General features: G+C 40.4%; 1 protein-coding gene across 5 annotated transcripts in view; it reads left to right on the forward strand.

The window, feature by feature from the left end:
* Positions 1 to 17,465, forward strand: part of DNAJC13 (DnaJ heat shock protein family (Hsp40) member C13) — a 1,667,846-nt gene that overhangs the window by 458,884 nt on the left and 1,191,497 nt on the right. For all 5 annotated transcript variants that reach the window (XR_014970022.1, XM_085630673.1, XM_085630671.1 and 2 more), the window contains exons 18-19: positions 8,743 to 8,818; positions 14,463 to 14,558. Coding sequence is in view for 4 of the 5 variants with exons in the window: in XM_085630673.1 (XP_085486799.1) it covers positions 8,743 to 8,818; positions 14,463 to 14,558 (172 nt within the window). In the remaining variant the exon portion in view is untranslated. The remainder of the gene's footprint in view (positions 1 to 8,742; positions 8,819 to 14,462; positions 14,559 to 17,465) is intronic.

Here is a 17,465-nt window from a genome sequence, read left to right on the forward strand (position 1 = left end):
CAGGGTGCTGATGATTTCTTTTGTTGGTGTTTTTCTGTGTGTTTTGAAACGTCAATAAAAGATTTAAACCTTGAAAAAAATAAACTAAAATTTGGGCGGGCGGTTTCGAAGTAGAGCCTGACAATGCTCCCACTGAGTATAATTGTATATCTCTCGGGAATAGCTAGTTTGAAGTATGTGATGGTGTACATAATGATAACAAAACATTTCTTTGTAGTTAAGTGAAGTTAAATAAGGATCCTGAATATTGACGGTTGTGTATGCCTGTAAATCAGACATCATGTGTTTTATAGTATCAGGATTCCTATCATCTGAAATAGAACCAGGAATAATCACATCATTCATTGACCCTTTCAGCACATATGGCAATTGCCATGTCTCAGTGGGTTCCATAACCTGATAAGGAACCCTTTCCCAAACCATACCATCAGGCACACAATATGCTGTAATGTTTGCAGCGTAGAGATCTTGTTGAGTTCTGTGGAAAGAAGGATGCTGTTGTAATTCTCTAACCAAGGGTTGTGGTACAGTTCTTTCATGGATGTAGTGTCCATTCAATAGTAGCAGACCATCAGTCTGCATCATAAGCCACATGATGAAAAGGAACGCTTCTATCTCAATCCTAACTGGACTGCAATGGTATTAAATACCTGTCAAAACCAATGATAATTAAGAAGAAATCGATGCTGAAGGGTGACCTGTGAGTGCCTTGGATCTGTTGTACAGAATCGCCCACATAATGTTTCTTAATTTGCTCAACGGGCACATGTTTTTTTTTCTTTTCTTTTCCTTTGAACCAGACAACAGAAGCAGGATTAAAGTTAGTGTTCCTTTTAGCACTTAAAGTGGAGCAAGTGGTTTGTAGGAGGGCCCATACACTTGTTTATCGGGGATCTTCTATTGAACTAGATCACACACTTGGGGAACTCGCACGTCCGCAGCTGGCAATACATTTCCTTCACCGGTGGCGGTTTTAGAATGCTTCAAATAGATAGCTTGTTTCTAACTTATTGAATGTTATGTAAAATAGTTAAATGTTGGTCCAGGTCAAATTATTTTTCGTCTGGCACCTTCCCAGGATTTTCTCAATTTGTTGCAGTCATTAGTACTCCAAAGAATATTTTGTATGGAGAGAGGCCACCCAATATCCTTTCAGGCAATTTAGTGCTCTCTAAACCCGGTACAAGTCATGCTACCCACTAAGTCCTGAACTGAGCACCCTAGCTGTCAGGACTTGTTCAATTGGGCCATTAGCTTGCTCGATTAACCTGTTAACTTCCCTGTTCAGTATGAGTTGCCCACATTCTAGCAGAGCAGACATAGCATCCTTGTAAGCCTTTGAGGCGAATTACGGACCATTGTCTGAATGAAATGGGTGAACTGCTCCCATGTCTACCGGGCACTGCAAGTCCTTTATGACTGCTCGACCATCGATGTTTCTTCATGGCCAAACCCACCGGCAATTGAGAACATGAATCGATTGCTACCAACATACATTTATGTTGATTGTAAGAATGTATTGGCCCAATATGGTCCAAATATACAATTCTATAGGGAAGATTAAAGACCGTGAGGAGGGGTCTGCTCTGGTGTTCTAACAGTAGAAGGTTTTATTTTTTGACAAGATTACATTACTGTACATAATCTTTAGCATGATTAGGTAAACTTGGCCACCAGTAACTTTGCTGTAGCATTGCAATTGTGGCACTCATACCAGCAGAAGCAGACGCTAACCCTTCATGAATTGCTACTATTAAATCTAATATAGACAGCTTATTAGGCATTGCCCTCTCTCCCTCTGTCGATATGGAAGCCACTGTAGTGTTATCTGAATTGAAGGTGTATGAGTTTCTGTGAGGAAAACCGACTGGGTGCTTTTCCTTCATTACTGTTGCTTGTATTGCTGCTAGTATATCTCTGTTGATCTATGTATGACTACTAGTTTAACAGTCTGCACCAATGCCTTTGCAGCCAAGTAAGCTGCACAGCTCCATTTGGCATGAATCCTGTCATGCTGAGGGCCCAAAGCGTACATCACATGAACCATTGGAAGCTTGTCTCGTAAGACAAATACCGATCACCAGACCTGTATATTTGTAATAATTTTCCCGCTCTCAAAATGGCCATTTGCACAGAAGCAAGAATTCCTCTGTGGAAGCAAAACATGCTTCGGCTGCATGTGTGGCTTGTAAGCAATGCGAATTGTCTGTTCCTCCTTGTAGATCAAATATGTATAACATGTAGTGCTTGGTACATTTCTAGTACTAGGTTCCTCTTATTATCCTTAGTCTGTAAATACTTTGTCTCTAGCATGTCTGCTGGTAGGGCACAGAAGATATCAGTGTGTTGTCCGTCCATTTTTTTGTTTTTTTGTTGAGAAAACGTATTAGAAATGTATTTGTACGAGGGTTTTACACGTTCAGCATAATGTGGCAGGTAAGTGTGCCTAAAGTTGAGAAATCCCAATAGGGATAATAACTTCTTGAATATGTTTGGAGGCTGCATGATAGCACATTGCTGAAGAAAATATTGTGCCAGTCCCTTGCCCTTATTGGATAATTCATACCTAAATATAATCGCAGGCACTTGAGCAATTTTAGATGAATTAAAGTTATTTTGTAACTGAGTGATGTTAGTATTGTCACCATTCAGTCAACCCTAGTCTGGGGTGTGTTTAAGTAGTCATCTGTGAGGTAAATGGCATCCATTTACGATAGAGCCTCGGATTTGTTTGTGAAATTTCCATAATATATGGTGAAAATAAACCAGGGTTATTCTATACCCCACGAGTTATCTCTTAAAGGAATGTTGAATTTCAACAACACTAAAAGCGTTTAGGTACTAGTTTTCAGGGGCTTTGTTTTGACACAAAAAAAGATTGGAAATGTCTTGGGCTGTTTTGTATTTTCCGTTCCACATGTCTTTTTAAACTGGCGATGTGTGCGTTTTGAACTGCATATGTCTGTGTGGGAGTTCAGATTTCTATACTATTCTAATGGGTCCATCTGGTTTTAAAACTGGAATAGAAGTTTTCATTAGTGAGTTACAAGGAGCACTTATCCCTTGATATTGTTGATTTAACATTGGTTTTATATCGTGCTTCGCTTCTGGCTTTATAGGATATTGAGCCTGTATCAGAGGGCTCACTGTGGAAAGCAATAACATGAGGAGTAGAGGGCTTATCCCAACCTCTTGGTTTCTGTACAAGGCTGGGACTTGTTTTGCACTCCTCTCTCTTGCATACATCTCCCTGATATCCTCCGGTACTATGGAGGAAAAGGCTACTCATGCCAACTTCCCTCCTTGGGCTGCTTGCCCAATCAAGACTAGGCGCCAGTCTTCCTCTAAAATAATATCATAGTCTTCAAATAAATGCGTCAAGATGACTGCTTCTTTAATTATGTGTAGTTATTCCCCCTCATTTTGTATATCTAGGCTATAAACCCTATCTGGATGATTTAGGTGTTTATCTTGATTTTCAACCAGTGTGAGTTCATCATTTGGTCTCGCTACCAGAAACTCCTGTAGCGTCTGATGCACTATTGTCACTTCTGCTGTGCTCTCTAGCAGTGCTCTTGCCCAAGTCCCACTCCACAGAAGTATCCTTAGGTCTCATGAAATGCTTTTTAGAAAGTCCTGCTGCTTTCTTCTTTTTTATATGAGGCTTAGTGTTGGAATCTTTCTCTTCTGTCTCTACACTAACCTCAGTCTCATGTCTTAATTCACTTTTCTGCCTGGTATATTTGCCTCCTCTTCGATACTTTTTCCGACCCCCTCTCTCCGTTTGTTCCTCGCCAGAGTCCTAAAAAGAAGGGGAAGTATGGTTATCAGAATACTGATACCATTCTAGATTTTTAACCTTATTGTAGTCTCTCGAATTGTAACCACCCCAGCTTTACTCTTGGGCTACCGGACATCCAGTCTGTTTTTTCTCTCTTCCCCCTCTGTCTCTCTGTACCTTCGGTTGCAGGTTTTTCCTTATTGACACTCCCAGTGTCACCTTAAGGTTGTGGTGTGATTTAGCGACTCTGGTACCCAATGTATCACTACCCACAAATGTATAAACTTCGGATATTATTTTTGGTAATTCCTGTTAACGTTCCTGAACAGGAACTGCTGCAAGACTCTTGCGTATAGCTGGCGGTGATTCTTCTGCACTGTCACGATGATCAAGGAAACTGTAGAAGAAATCCCTATTAATTTCCTACCCAAGTCAAGAGCCAATGCAGCTCCATGTTTATTTTGTGCCTGTTTTAAGGCCTCGGAAAGAAAACGCTAATGAGGATGTATTGTGTTAGTGCAGATACAAGCAGATATACTTCCCGGGTGTTGCAGTCCTCTTCGGGTGGCTCCAACCCAAGGGGAAGACACATAGTCAGAATTCTATCCTTGTCTTGGGGTGTTGTGTGAGCATAAACTGCTTTTAACTGGTTGATCTTGTGAGTAATCCAGAAGGCAACTTCATAATGCTTTAAGATCACCTTTTCCATGATAGCATTTATTGCCTGTGGACTCATTGCTTCTATCCCAAGGCTGCTGGTCCTACTGGCGCTCTTCTGGCATTCATGGTTTTTAGTGCATATTACATACATTTCATATATATAGAGATTGTATAGTTTAAGACTTCTACTAGATAAGCAACAGGTAGGGTCTGTGATTTCTATGTAGTATCCAGTCAACAGATGCCATGTAATCCCTGCCTTACTTAGGCCACCCAATCCAACATTCCTGTGTGTATGTGGTAGCTAACAAGCAAGCAAATGTTAGTGCTCTTGATAAGTCAAAAGGACTTTCAGATACTGGTATGCCTTATAGAATGCAGGCGGTACTACCAGTTTGTATGCCTGAAATTACCCTGAGGGATGCATGCAGAACCTCAAACTCCACCCATGAGTAAAATGTTAGTTATAAAATGCAAATTTAATAGTCCATCCCTGCCTCTGAGACATCTCTATTTTTTAGATGTTGTGTAACTGCCTCTCTGTAATTTACTCCTCTATCATGACAGGGGCCCCATTTCAATTGAGCAGCTTCAACAGAACAGGAGATTAAAAATCTAGAAATTCACAGATTGGCAATAGCCCTTTAGGAGTCAAGCTTGACTAACCTATACTAAATAGGGGTTTCCTTATTTTGTCTGCAGGAGGCAACCATGGTAACAATGGATGTCCCAATGTGTCTCTACTATTAGTTCTTTTGAGTGTGTTCATTCAAAGACTACCCAAAGGTGAAAACAAAAATCGGAATGCTGACACCGGGCGCTGTGTTGCTAATAATGGCTTCTAGGCCTGGGGTCTGCAGGGTTTGAGTTCCTAAACCATGGGTGAGAGGACTTAGTTCAAAGCACTAACACTGAGTAAGGAAGCCCAATTTAACTGCAGCCCCACACAGTCCACTTTGCATTCCTGAAAGTGCTGTGTTTGTGTTTTCTGGGTAACTAACAGTCCCATAGAGGGCTCAGAGACACAGTGGTAATTAGATCCAATGTTTACCTAAATTAACACACCTAAGCGTAGCACTAAGAAAGACACTATATATTTTAAAGTGTTAATCTGAACAGTCTCATTCTGTTGCCTAGTAATGAATAATATTCAGGGGTGTAGATTGTGTTTGGGAGGGCTTGTTTGGGAAATTACACCCCCAAATAAATGCATTCTTGGCTTGGTAGTTGGGTCTGGAGGCCCTAAGTTGGGTCTGCTAGGTCTGTTTCGGATTTACTTGTCGTTCTAGTTTTACTAAGAGCTTTTAACTTGTTCTTTTTTTGGAGTGCAAACGTGAATATATATAGTTATTCTGCATACATAGAAGTACAAACATTGTCAGTAGTTGACTGGGAAAGCTGCACCAGTCTTAGGTTTCCAGGCATACAACTGGTTATCAAAGTCCCAAAAGCTGATGGCATGAATACTTGCAAATAGTCTAACCACTGGCATTCCGAACCATCTTTTTCTTTCTCGCTGTACCATTCTAGACAGAGGTCCACCTAATTCAAATAAGTACTGACCCTTTTCCTCATGGAACTGCCCATCTCGAACCTCTGTGATTTTACTCCTCCACCCTGCAGCCCACTGTTTTTCCAGTTAGGAAATTTGTGGTTCATATGCCCCAAATCTCACTGGCTCAGCTATGCCCCTGATAACCATTCAGATTATAATTAAAACAGCACTTGCGTGTTGATAGCAGCAAGAATAAAAAGAACATGATTGCAGAACGTTCCTAGCCTCTTAGAACACTACTGCTATGCTCTATACTATGAGAGCATGAAATAGCTAATTTGCCTCTAGAGCAGGATTCTACCTCATGAGCTCCTGGTAGCTCTGCACTTAACTTCTGGTATCTCTCCACTCACCTGTAAGTAGCTCTTTTGTGTGCAGCTCAGCTTACTAACCTAGACGATTTTGCTTGGTTGAATGATATGGGTAGATATTGTCGATGTTGTTGCCCTATGTAATAACAAATCAGTAATTAGATAAAATGAAACTTTCACAAGTTCTGAGAAAGATAATGACATGTTGAATGTGGATCACAGACATGCTAACTTAAGTATTTTCAAAATAATTGAGAGTTCACAACAAGGTGAAGCACAATATTAATAACAAAGGGAGGTAGATGGAATATATTCAGGTTATGTTTAGTGCCTTAATTGTCAGTCCAGTGAAATGGTGAAGTTGCAGCCGAAGGCAATGGGGTAAGGAAAATGTGTTATTTGTGAACCGAGTCTGACTGGGATTTAAGTTGAATGTCCTACAGTATTCGGTAGGCAGATCCTGGGATTTAGGATTCAATTGGTTGGACAACTGTTCTGGGGATGGTTTTTGGCTTCATTTTCAGTTTCCTCACAATAAGGACTGATGGAGGAAGCTGTTGTCTCACCTCTCCTGAAAAAACCTAATGCTGATCCCTCAGAGATGAAGAACTTTCGACCTATCTCCCTTCTCCCTGCCCCTGCCAAAATCCTGGAAAAATTCATCAATGCTGAGCTAATGAAACTTATGGAATCCCAGTAAATCCTGGACAGCTTTCAGTACAGATTCAAGACAGTCATAGCACTGAATCTGCCTTGGTAGTGGCATCTGACTGTATCCGCATGCAGGTCGACCAAGGCGGATCTGCAGTGCTGATTCTGCTAGACCTTTCAGCAGCATTTGATACCATCTCAACAGTACGCATGAACCAGCGTCTGCGGGAAGCAGGAGTCAAGGGGAGGGCCCTGCAGCTTCTCCACTCTTTTATTACCGGTAGATCCCACTCCGTCAGTTGAGGAGGCTGTAAAGCAAAGGTCTTTGACCTTCCTTGTGGGGTCCCGCAGGGATCTTCGCTCAGCCCCACTCTTTTCAACCTTTGTGACCCCACTGGCAAAACTGTTGAGATCGTTCAGGTTCCGGGTGCTCTCCTACGCGGATGGCACACAAATCATTGCCTCCATATCTAATGACTTGACATCGGTTGCCTTAAAGTTCAATCTCCGTATGACTAGCATCATACGCTGGATTAAGGCAATTCATTCATCAATGCGGACAAAACAAGGTGCTAGTCTTTAAACTACAGAACTCCATCTGGTCCACTGCCTGGTGGGCGGCAGATTGCGACTCCTTCCGGTTCCGGTCAATACCGCTAAAAACCTGGGAGTCCTTTTCGACGTGGGCCTGTCCTTCGATGCCCAGGTGAACCGCACAGTCAGCACCTTCTTCTACATCCTTAAAGTCCTGAGGAGAGTGCTGCCATACATCCCTATGGTACTTCACCGGCCCACTATCATCGCAATAGTCGCCTCCCGGTTGGACTACTGTAACGCTCTGTACCTTAACATCAGCATAGGCTCCCTGAACAAGCTTCAGAGATTTCGCAGGTCCAAGTGGGGTAGCCGCTCCTTCTGTGTGGCAGCCGCTAAACTCTGATAATATTATCTTCAGTATAGTTTGTGTAGTTCAGTGTGCAATGCTCAATCACACCTTTCCTTTTTCATATCTGATGCTGTACTTTAGACAACCTTTTTACCTTGGCTACTGCTCTTTCTTGGCAGGTATGCTCAACCACGTTATTGTCTCACAGCTATTCAAGTGTGTGTATATATGTACCACAAATCCTTATTTTAGGATATCGCATCACTTTTATTCTGATGCTTCACAAATCTCCATCTTTTTTGGTTGTTTTCTTTTTCCAGTTAATTTGTAGTACCATCTTTTCATCTCTGCATGAGTCACATTGTGGATATTCTTTGGCTTACTTCATCTGAGTTTAAATATAAGTGCCCCTACCACACAACCCTATAAAAGTCAATGATCCATAGCTTTCCAGTACCTTATGTTTGACCCTCCCACGCCCTCCAACTCCAGGCCTTGTTTACATTAGTATGTTAGTTTGCATCCTGAGTATCATGAATGTATTTGCTACCGCTTACAGTAGGAATGGCTATACACAGCCTGATGGGCAGATGTTAAGAAACTATTATAAACACAATTAAATCACTTGTATGCACAAAATAAGCAAATGGGATTTTAACATTTGTGCTTTCTAAAAGTACGATGCTCTTGTTTTGTATATCTTAGCAGACGTAGCCCACTTCTCTTTCAGGACCTTGAAATTGATGCTTCTCTGCTCTTCTTATATTAGGCAGCGATCTTCAAAACTCACAAATAATAATTTTTTGCTTGTAAAATAAAGATTCCTAGTTTGTTTTGTTTCTTCTTCCATTAAAATACATAACGTTTTTCCTTAGTTATTTTTTTTTTCTTGTTTCAGACAGCTAAGTAGGCATTTAGTTGGTCTATGGACAGCTGAGAACACAACTTCCACAAATTTGTTGAAGCGTATTTTGGTAAGTGATAAACAAGTAACACATTGGGAATGATTATGGCTTTTTCTGTATATTTTTGATTAATTCTTGATTGGTCTATTTTTTTCCCTTGTCAAGTACACATATAATAAGCTGTCCTTCGAGGTTGCTATCTATTCTGGTAGGTTAGTCAAACCAAACATAGATCCCTTGCCAGAGAAAGAGACTAATATTTGTAGACTCATTCCGGCAGCTCTTAGATTTTTCTGTGGGACAATAGATGAAGCAAATTGGCACACTGGTACATTTGCTGTCAACACTTATATGTTTTTTTATTGTTGCAGCAGTACATAGTGTGGACATGGCCTGGATGGGTCTCAATACATGATCACAGGTTCATACTGAATGCAGACGATTTGCAAAAGTACATCTTCAGAGAAGAACACATAAGAACCAAAACAAACTGTGTAAGGTAGCATTATAAAGGTTAAAATAAGAACTTACAAAATGTTTTATAACAAGGACTGCTCATTCAACATCATGTAATTCTAGGTAATTTCCATTTCTTTATTTTGTTTGTTTAGCTTGAGAGCTCCTTCCTGTGATGCATCTATAACCCCTTGCTTGTGATACATGGGGTGGAGTTAATTAGAAAATTGGTACAGTACCTACCTTCTGACTACTCTTTACTGTTTTTATATTCACTACCCCCTCCAATTCCCTATATTCTCAGTTTTACGCTACAATTCTCTTCAAGATTTGAATGTCTTGCATTATCCCGACCTATAGTGTTTGGTCCCGGAAGTGTTTCTTTAGAGACCTTTTCTAATGGATCCGAGTCAGTATGAATCAATATAACGCCAACTGTAAGCCCACAATGCCCCCTCCATTTTATAATCTATTTTTCCCCCACCAGTGGGTCTCAAGATTTTAGCAAAAGCACCGTAGAAACGGTGCAAGAAGACATCGAGAGGGCAGTGGATGAAAAACTGAAATAAACACTTCATTGAGGATTCATGTTTTTCCACTTGGTATTTGACATATTCATAGTAAGGTTTATAGTAGATGTAGTGTCCCTCAGACTCCCAACACCATTTTGTAGCATAAGCTCACTTTTCAAGTTCTGCCAGAGTTGCATCTGAAAATTCGCTTTCATTTATGAACACCCGGAGTGCATGTTCTGCCTCTCAAGAGACTAAAAGTTGGAGGACTGGTACGCATATTTGCTTTCAAAACCAAAACCCTTAATTCCTCAAGATAAATTTTGTTGCCACACAGGGCCATAGGGGACATGTTGGTGCGAAACATTCCATCTATGTAGGAAATACGGGTTACAGAAAAGCAAGAGGTAGTACAGGAATACCAGTCAGATTCAGACCCCACAGAGATTTTCTTCTATTGTGCTGATGCACACTAATCAGCTCACAAAAAGAGGTCTGACCTAAAGTCCACAGTTCCCTACACCTAAATGCTTTTGGAATCCCCCACACAAAAAGTACCACTTCTTTGAAAAAACACTAAATCCAAGATTTGTGTGTGAACACAAGTGTTTCCATTAAGACAAACACTCGAATCAGAAGAAAGTGTCAGTAAAGCATCTTGTTGACATACATCGTCCTAACAGGTCCAGAGAAATGGCCACCAGAAAAGATTTGCCTAGGTACGTCAGCTTGACTTCAGAGGATGATTGAGTTCAAAAGTGGAAAAAGAAAGCTTTTGCCTTCAAAGATTAGCAGGGAGAACAGAAAAACAATATTATGACATCACAGATGTTGAGAAGTAAAAGAGGTCTCTAAACACCTAGATAGCTGACATCATAAAAAATAAACAAATATTTCAAATACACCATTGCTGCACTTAAAACAGCAAAGCTATTTGACATTAAGAGGCTAAGAGAAGAGTCGGAACACATGAAGCAAAGGAAGGAAAGGATATCTACAGATACAGTAGAACTTGAACAAGAAGTTGTTCCATTTAGAGACATGCCACAATTACAGCCAGGCATTGAGCAAGAGAATATTATGGATATAGAGGACAAACGAGGAAAGAGTGCCATAGGATGGCGATGCAGACTCACTAGAAGAGAATGTTGACATGTACCCTTTTATATCATTTCCTCCAGATGGTGATGCCAAATACCATGGAGTAGTCAAAAGGCAAGATCAGGCATTTGGGGTCCAAATGGAAGTAGAGCAGGAGAAGGCATGTTCTTCAAACACTATGACTTCTGCATAGGAAGAATGACTACCTTCTTATGCTACTGAGGATTCATCAGCAGAGTAGCAGGGTATTCTGTAACCCAGCTACCACAAAGACAGTTGGTGCCTATATTGAAATATATATGACCTCTCCACAGGACGCACAGTACATATTAACTTAGTGGAGCATAACCCACTGACATTGTCTGCATCAAGAAACAGAGCACAGTCCCCAGCTGTTTAATGTCCATCTCCTTATAAAGATAGCAAGAGATTGCAGGCGGTAAGGCGAAAAATGGAGAGAGCTGCTGCTACTCAGTGGCGGACAGCTAAGTCTAGTTTATTTTGTAATAGATATACCTCCTAGAAACAAAATAACATATAGGTATTGATACAAATACAAACATGAAGAATTTTAAGAGTGCTAGTGCTAAATATGAAGTAGAAGAGGTCGGGTCATATCTAGCTAATTTAAAATCGGCACTAGAATTAGCAGACACAGCTCACAGACTTCGCACATCAGTAACCGTTTTATGTTAAAATGCACGGTTATGCGTCTCAGGTTTTAAATCCAGAGTGCAATCCAAAGTAATAGATCTACCTTTCGCAGTTCCTTACTTATCTTTCTCAAATTAGAACCAATCACTGGAAGACATGGAAAAGGCAAATAACACAGCTAAAGCAACGGGAGGATTGCAGATCTTTAGAGGCACTGTTGAAGAGGAGAAGAGATTCCACAGAGAAGAAAGGCCAAGGTATGCAACTTTATATGTTGCAATTTCAGAGACCGTGTTCAGGAAGCACTTTTGTACAACCGATACATTGGCAGCAACCTCTACAGACCAAGGCACATTTTTGAGGAAGAGGAAAAGCCAGAGGTCATGCCACAGGATTGTCTGCCTCAAACACAAAATGGCTCCCTTAAACACCTCCCTGCACATCTAATGTCAATAAGAAGCACAATAATGGACTACTTCAAAACTATAACAGACATGTGAGCTAAAGATGATCCGGCACATAACACCATTGCCTGTAACTCAAACACCTTAAGGAGCATTTTCAAATTATTCAAAAACAGGTCGAAGATCTTTAAAAATAGGAATGAAATAGAAAATGTTCCTCTGCAAGAGTCAGACACAGCATATTCAGAGTGCCTCCTAATATCGAAACAAGATCTAAGTGTACAACCTATCTTGGACTTGTAGTTTGTGAACAAATTCCTCAAAACGCAAAGGTCTCAAATTATAATCCTCCCAGGAGGATGTTGGAGGAGAAAGACTACTTGCTGAATATAGATATCAGTTATGCCTCTTTTAGCATCCCCATGCTTCCAACATATTCGAGATCTCTCAGGTTTTATATGTCTGGGGTGCATTATCAGTACAGGGTTTTACTGTTTCATAAAAAGCCAAATGAACATGCAATCAGTTGCCAATCTACTGTAACAGCTAGGGTTTACAGTCAACAAGACGTTTCTGAACGGTGCTTCTAATCACAGAATCCTAACCTAACTTAAAATTGATACGAGTTTATTCGCCTATGGAACATCGAGGAAAGTAGATGTGTAGAAGTGTCGCAGAAGCAGATTTAATTTTGACAGATGTCTGTCTCTACCAGTAAGGACCGCATTGAAGATGCTGGCTTTAATGGATTAATTTGATTCTAAATACAAGATTATATGTGCCAAAATCAATGATCTCATATACACTAGTACTGGGAGGATCTTGTGGTTTAACAGACAGAGTAACCATGCAATTAAAACGGTGGAGAAAAAATAATCACAGTAAGCAGATTTATCAAGATTCCAACCTTCCAAGCCATCATAAAAACATACACATCACAATTGTGGGAAATCATGTACACTGCTTTTTGTATTGGGGTTCCATAGCAGATGCTCAAGAATGTAAACCCACTTTCAAGAATCTTTTTTGTTAATCTTTTCGTACCTTCAGTTATTGTACGATTGTGTTACTACTCAACCTCTTTGTAGTATAAAAAGGCTTGCTACTCTATTCAATTGTTTTTATTATCAATGAAAATCCAGAATGGAGAAGGGAAGGATACTTCAAATTTTATTTCTCCAATATGGTGGGAGTCATCATTGAAGTCATTCATACATAAGCCACCCTCCTCCCTGGCGGTTGCTTGAAAACGGCTAACTCTACAACTTAGGGGATCCATAGTGCCCGTCAAACTGAATGGAGGCAATTGCCAATGCAAGGACATAATGGGAAATTTTCACTACAGAAAGTGTCTACTTTCTGATCATGCAATTTCCTGCTTACCTGGTTCCATTTTCTCATTTAATTTTTATGTTTTTGAAAAAATGTGAGTTAAATTAACTACATGCAGTTCCATTTGCATACAGCAGTTGTAGCCCTCTACTGCCCTTATGATGTATAAAGGTCATAAAATACAGAGACATGCACAGAATTCCTTGTAGTGAAAAGGTAAATTCTCATTTGGCCATGTATAATAATTAAGAACAAATTAAATTTAAAAAAAAACATTTATAATAAAAAGTACTCCAAGATCCTGCAATGAGGCGCCTTACTTCATATGTTCATAACTTTAATGAAATTATGACTTTCATGAAGATTCCCACTAATGCAGCGCTTGATTACCAGTAGCATTGTTTTGCCTGTAATTGAATAGCAACAACTTATGAGGATGTCATGATACACCACACTAAGTACATGTGATCTATAAACGCCACACACTGTAATTATTCATCTTTACAGCATGCCATGTTTAATTCTATGTTCTGTCATTAAAATATGGTGGATAATGAGTGCATTCAGAAACCATTAATGTTCTCTTACTTGTAGTAGGAAAGTTCTGGTTACCATGGCCCATGGTCTACTCAGTACCCACTTGATACGTTTGCACTGTATTTGCAGTTTTCTCATCAATCCACCGCATTAGGAATGTACCTAGTGTAAACTTTACTATTTCAGAAACCCATGGGAGACATGAAGAGGACTCAAGGCAGTAACAGCTGCTACTATACAATGTACTCGAAGACCTTGACACAAACGAAAGAACATGATATTAAGTTAAAAAAATGAATTTCTGTAATAGTGTTAGTAAAGCATTATACTTTAAAAAGCCCATTGTGAGTGAGAAAGTATGTGTTTTTAAACAACCAGTGACAAAGGGAGGATTTTTTATGTGCTATGAGCTGGGGAAAGTGACTTACTTGATGGGCTCGTTGGTCATCGTCAACCTTGTATGTGTCCTGAACCCAGACTCTTTGTTCGTGGATAATTGGAAATGATGTATTCAATTATATTGTTTTTTTGCACAGATTCATTGTTGGATGAGATTTAGTAAACTCATACTTCCTTGTTCTTTTGGATTTTTATTTTTAATGGTATTGACTTATATCCATCATTTTGTTGGCATGTCATTTGTTTTTCGTAACACTAACGTTATATATTCTATTTTGGTAGTAATGCTGTTTAAGCACTGAAATGCTTTTGGTTCAGCCCTCAGGTTTGCTGGCATACCTGGACAGCTCTGACCCCGTTCCTGAGAAAGACATCGACCGGATGCACATACGGGACAATGTGAAGATTGCAAATGTGAGTTATAGGAAAAAAACATTCTTTTAGAAAATTGAAGTTAAAAGCATTCTAAAATAAGTTGTAAAATGGATGCTTTCACATCTTTGTCATTGTGTGCATCAATTTAAAAATGAAATGTGATCTACTAAGTGTTAAACTGGCAAATTAAAAAGTAGTTATTTTTACTTTTTTACATTGTTTTTTTAATTTTTTTTTTAGCTTTGGCTTAGAGTATTTGCATTTACTTTCCTTTAGAGTCAAGCTAATTTTTTGTCGAAACTATTTTTTATTATAAACAAACCATAGTGAAATACAGACCAAAGCCATTTGAAGAAAGTCAGTTATTACCAGCATACAGAAAGATATGGCAGAAACTTACAGTAGTCATATCCTGACATCTGAATTATGTTGGAAAGACCAATGTACTGTGTGGGGTGGGTGATACTAAAAGATGAAGACAGGGGAGATTGGAAAAGATAGAATATAAATAAGAGGAAAGAGGTAATTGAAATTTACTAACAGGCAAGGTGCTTCCTCAACACAGACAGTACCCAACAAAAATTATAATACTCTGTCTGCCCTGACAGAAATTGTTCACCTGAGGTCAAAGTAGATAAATAAAACTTCTAGACTCATCAGTAATGTAGCAGTAAAATTCCTAAGAGGAATCTATACTGTGTTGTGATTATGTGCAGACCCTAGACCCCTTTCTGAAAGCCAATCGTTGGTAACAAATAAATGAGTAAATAGTTAATTAGCACTCTCTGGAAGGCTTGGGCTGTATTTCTGAAGTACTGTTTAGATTGTGCCTCCTGTGGGATCAAATAGCACAGCCCTTAGATTAAGGTCATTGCTTTATACTATCAATCAATCAATCAACAAAATGTATTTGGATTTTGTTTGCAAAACCATTAAAGTTACACAGATACAATACATAAAGACAATAAAATATTAACACTATTTAAAAAAAAAAAAAAAAAAACAGGCTCCGTTACCTCACTGTAAATAATCTAAAAACATGTCTAAAAGAGAAAATTCTACATGTCCATAAAGTGCCTAGATTTCAAAGATGCTTTCAAAAACCCTACTATACAAATGATACAATCATCCTTCAACAATTGAAGGTCCATAAGAGCTGGTCTGACTTGGTTAAATTTAGTTTCTTTAAAATAGGAACTAAAAAATGCCTCCTGGGGACTTCATATAAATTACAAAAAAACAAAGTGCAGCAAATCCTGAGGAGACTTTCCGTTGCAGCCACAGGACGCTAGCACTTAACCTCTGGAAGCCCCCTTAGGTCTTGCTAACAGGAGGTGAAAAAGGTTGAACCGGAACCTAGTTAAAAGAAATTTTTCAAGTGTCGTCAAGGACCCCATAAGATATGGTTCTGACAGAGGTGTTGATTTAAGTGGTAGGTATGCTCGAACACTCGGTTTCTGGACCGCTACTGTATCCCGATCTGCTTGCCTTCGGCTCAGAAAGGCAGACTTAGTTAATTCCGCATCCTTTCTTACAATAGCATCTGGGTTATGAAATAGGATGCCCCGGCCACTCCATTCAAACCCTTTTTTAATATAGTTAAGCCAGGGAATACGAACCATATTATCTAGGGCCAGGCAGTCTTTTGAGCTTAAATGAGTGAGGATTAGGGCTTTATTTAAGCAATACTTTAGCCAGAAAATCAGAGAGCGTAAGGCAAGAGTGTTGCTTAGGTTGGGGGCACCCAATTCCTCGTGTACCGCCATATTGAGGTTCCTCGCGGGATACATAATATTTTTAAAAATCCATTTTCCACTACCTGGAGGGGTTCTGTTGCCGTGTATCCCCAAATCTCACTGCCATAGGATGCTATCGCTAGACTTTTTGCTTGATACACTTGCAACATTGCTCCAGTCGGTTTCTTCCCCACTTTTCAGGCAAAATTAGAAATTGCTGCATTTGCCCGAACCAGATCCCCCTTTTTTTTTTTTTTTTTTTAATTAATGGGTCCCTCTTAAGTTGATCATCAAATAAGACCCCTAAATAAGAAAAAACATTTGTGCGGGGAATCTTATCATTACCAGTTCTGAACTGGAAGCTCCTCTTCATATGGCTCCCCACCCTCATGACATAGGACTTTGAGGTATTAATGGACAAGTCTCGGTCTGACATAAAACCCCAGAATGCAGCCAAAAGAGCTTGAAGACCCAGTTCAGTTCTGGATAGTAGGACGGCGTCGTCCACGTAAAGCAAATCTGAAAGAAACACGTTAGTTAGATTCCTCACCTTAGAATATCCCCAGGCGTCAGGCTGGATCCGGAAACATTTTTCGTCAGCAATACCCTTGCGCGTCGCTAGGCGTCGTCTGCGGTTCCGCGTCCGTCGTCGGCATCGTGCGCCGGGATGACGTCGTCGGAGTACTTAGACGTTGCCCTCGCGCACCGACGTCAGTTCTTCTTTTTTCCGCGGCAGACAGCGCCGATCCGGGAAGAGCATACCTTTTTAGTCATTTTTTGACAAAACATTTTGGACTATTTTGGTCTATTCTCGTTGACTCGTCTCTGGTGCCGTTAGGATGCCTGGTTTTAAACCTTGTGACTCCTGTCACCGACTGATGTCGGTTACGCACCACCACCTCTGGTGCGTCTACTGCCTTGAGGCCGACTACGATGCAGAGTCGTGCCTCGACTGCCGGGCCTTGACTTCGAAGGCTAGGCGGGAGCGGTCCCGCAAGCTACTCGAGCTCCGGCAGTCGGCTCCGCGCCGTTTGCGGTCCCGGTCTAGGAGGAGGTCGAGGGACCGGCCGCGGAGCCGCAGTCACCACCACTCGTCTGGTTCCAAGTCTTCGGGTAAGTCGAAGCATAGTAAGAAGTCCAAGAGGCGACATCGCTCTTCGGGCTCCCCTCGCCGTTCGCGCGACTCGGCTGAGGGATCGGGTTGTACCAC

Source organism: Triturus cristatus, chromosome 10, assembly GCF_964204655.1.
Source record: "Triturus cristatus chromosome 10, aTriCri1.1, whole genome shotgun sequence".
Lineage (NCBI taxonomy): Eukaryota > Metazoa > Chordata > Amphibia > Caudata > Salamandridae > Triturus > Triturus cristatus.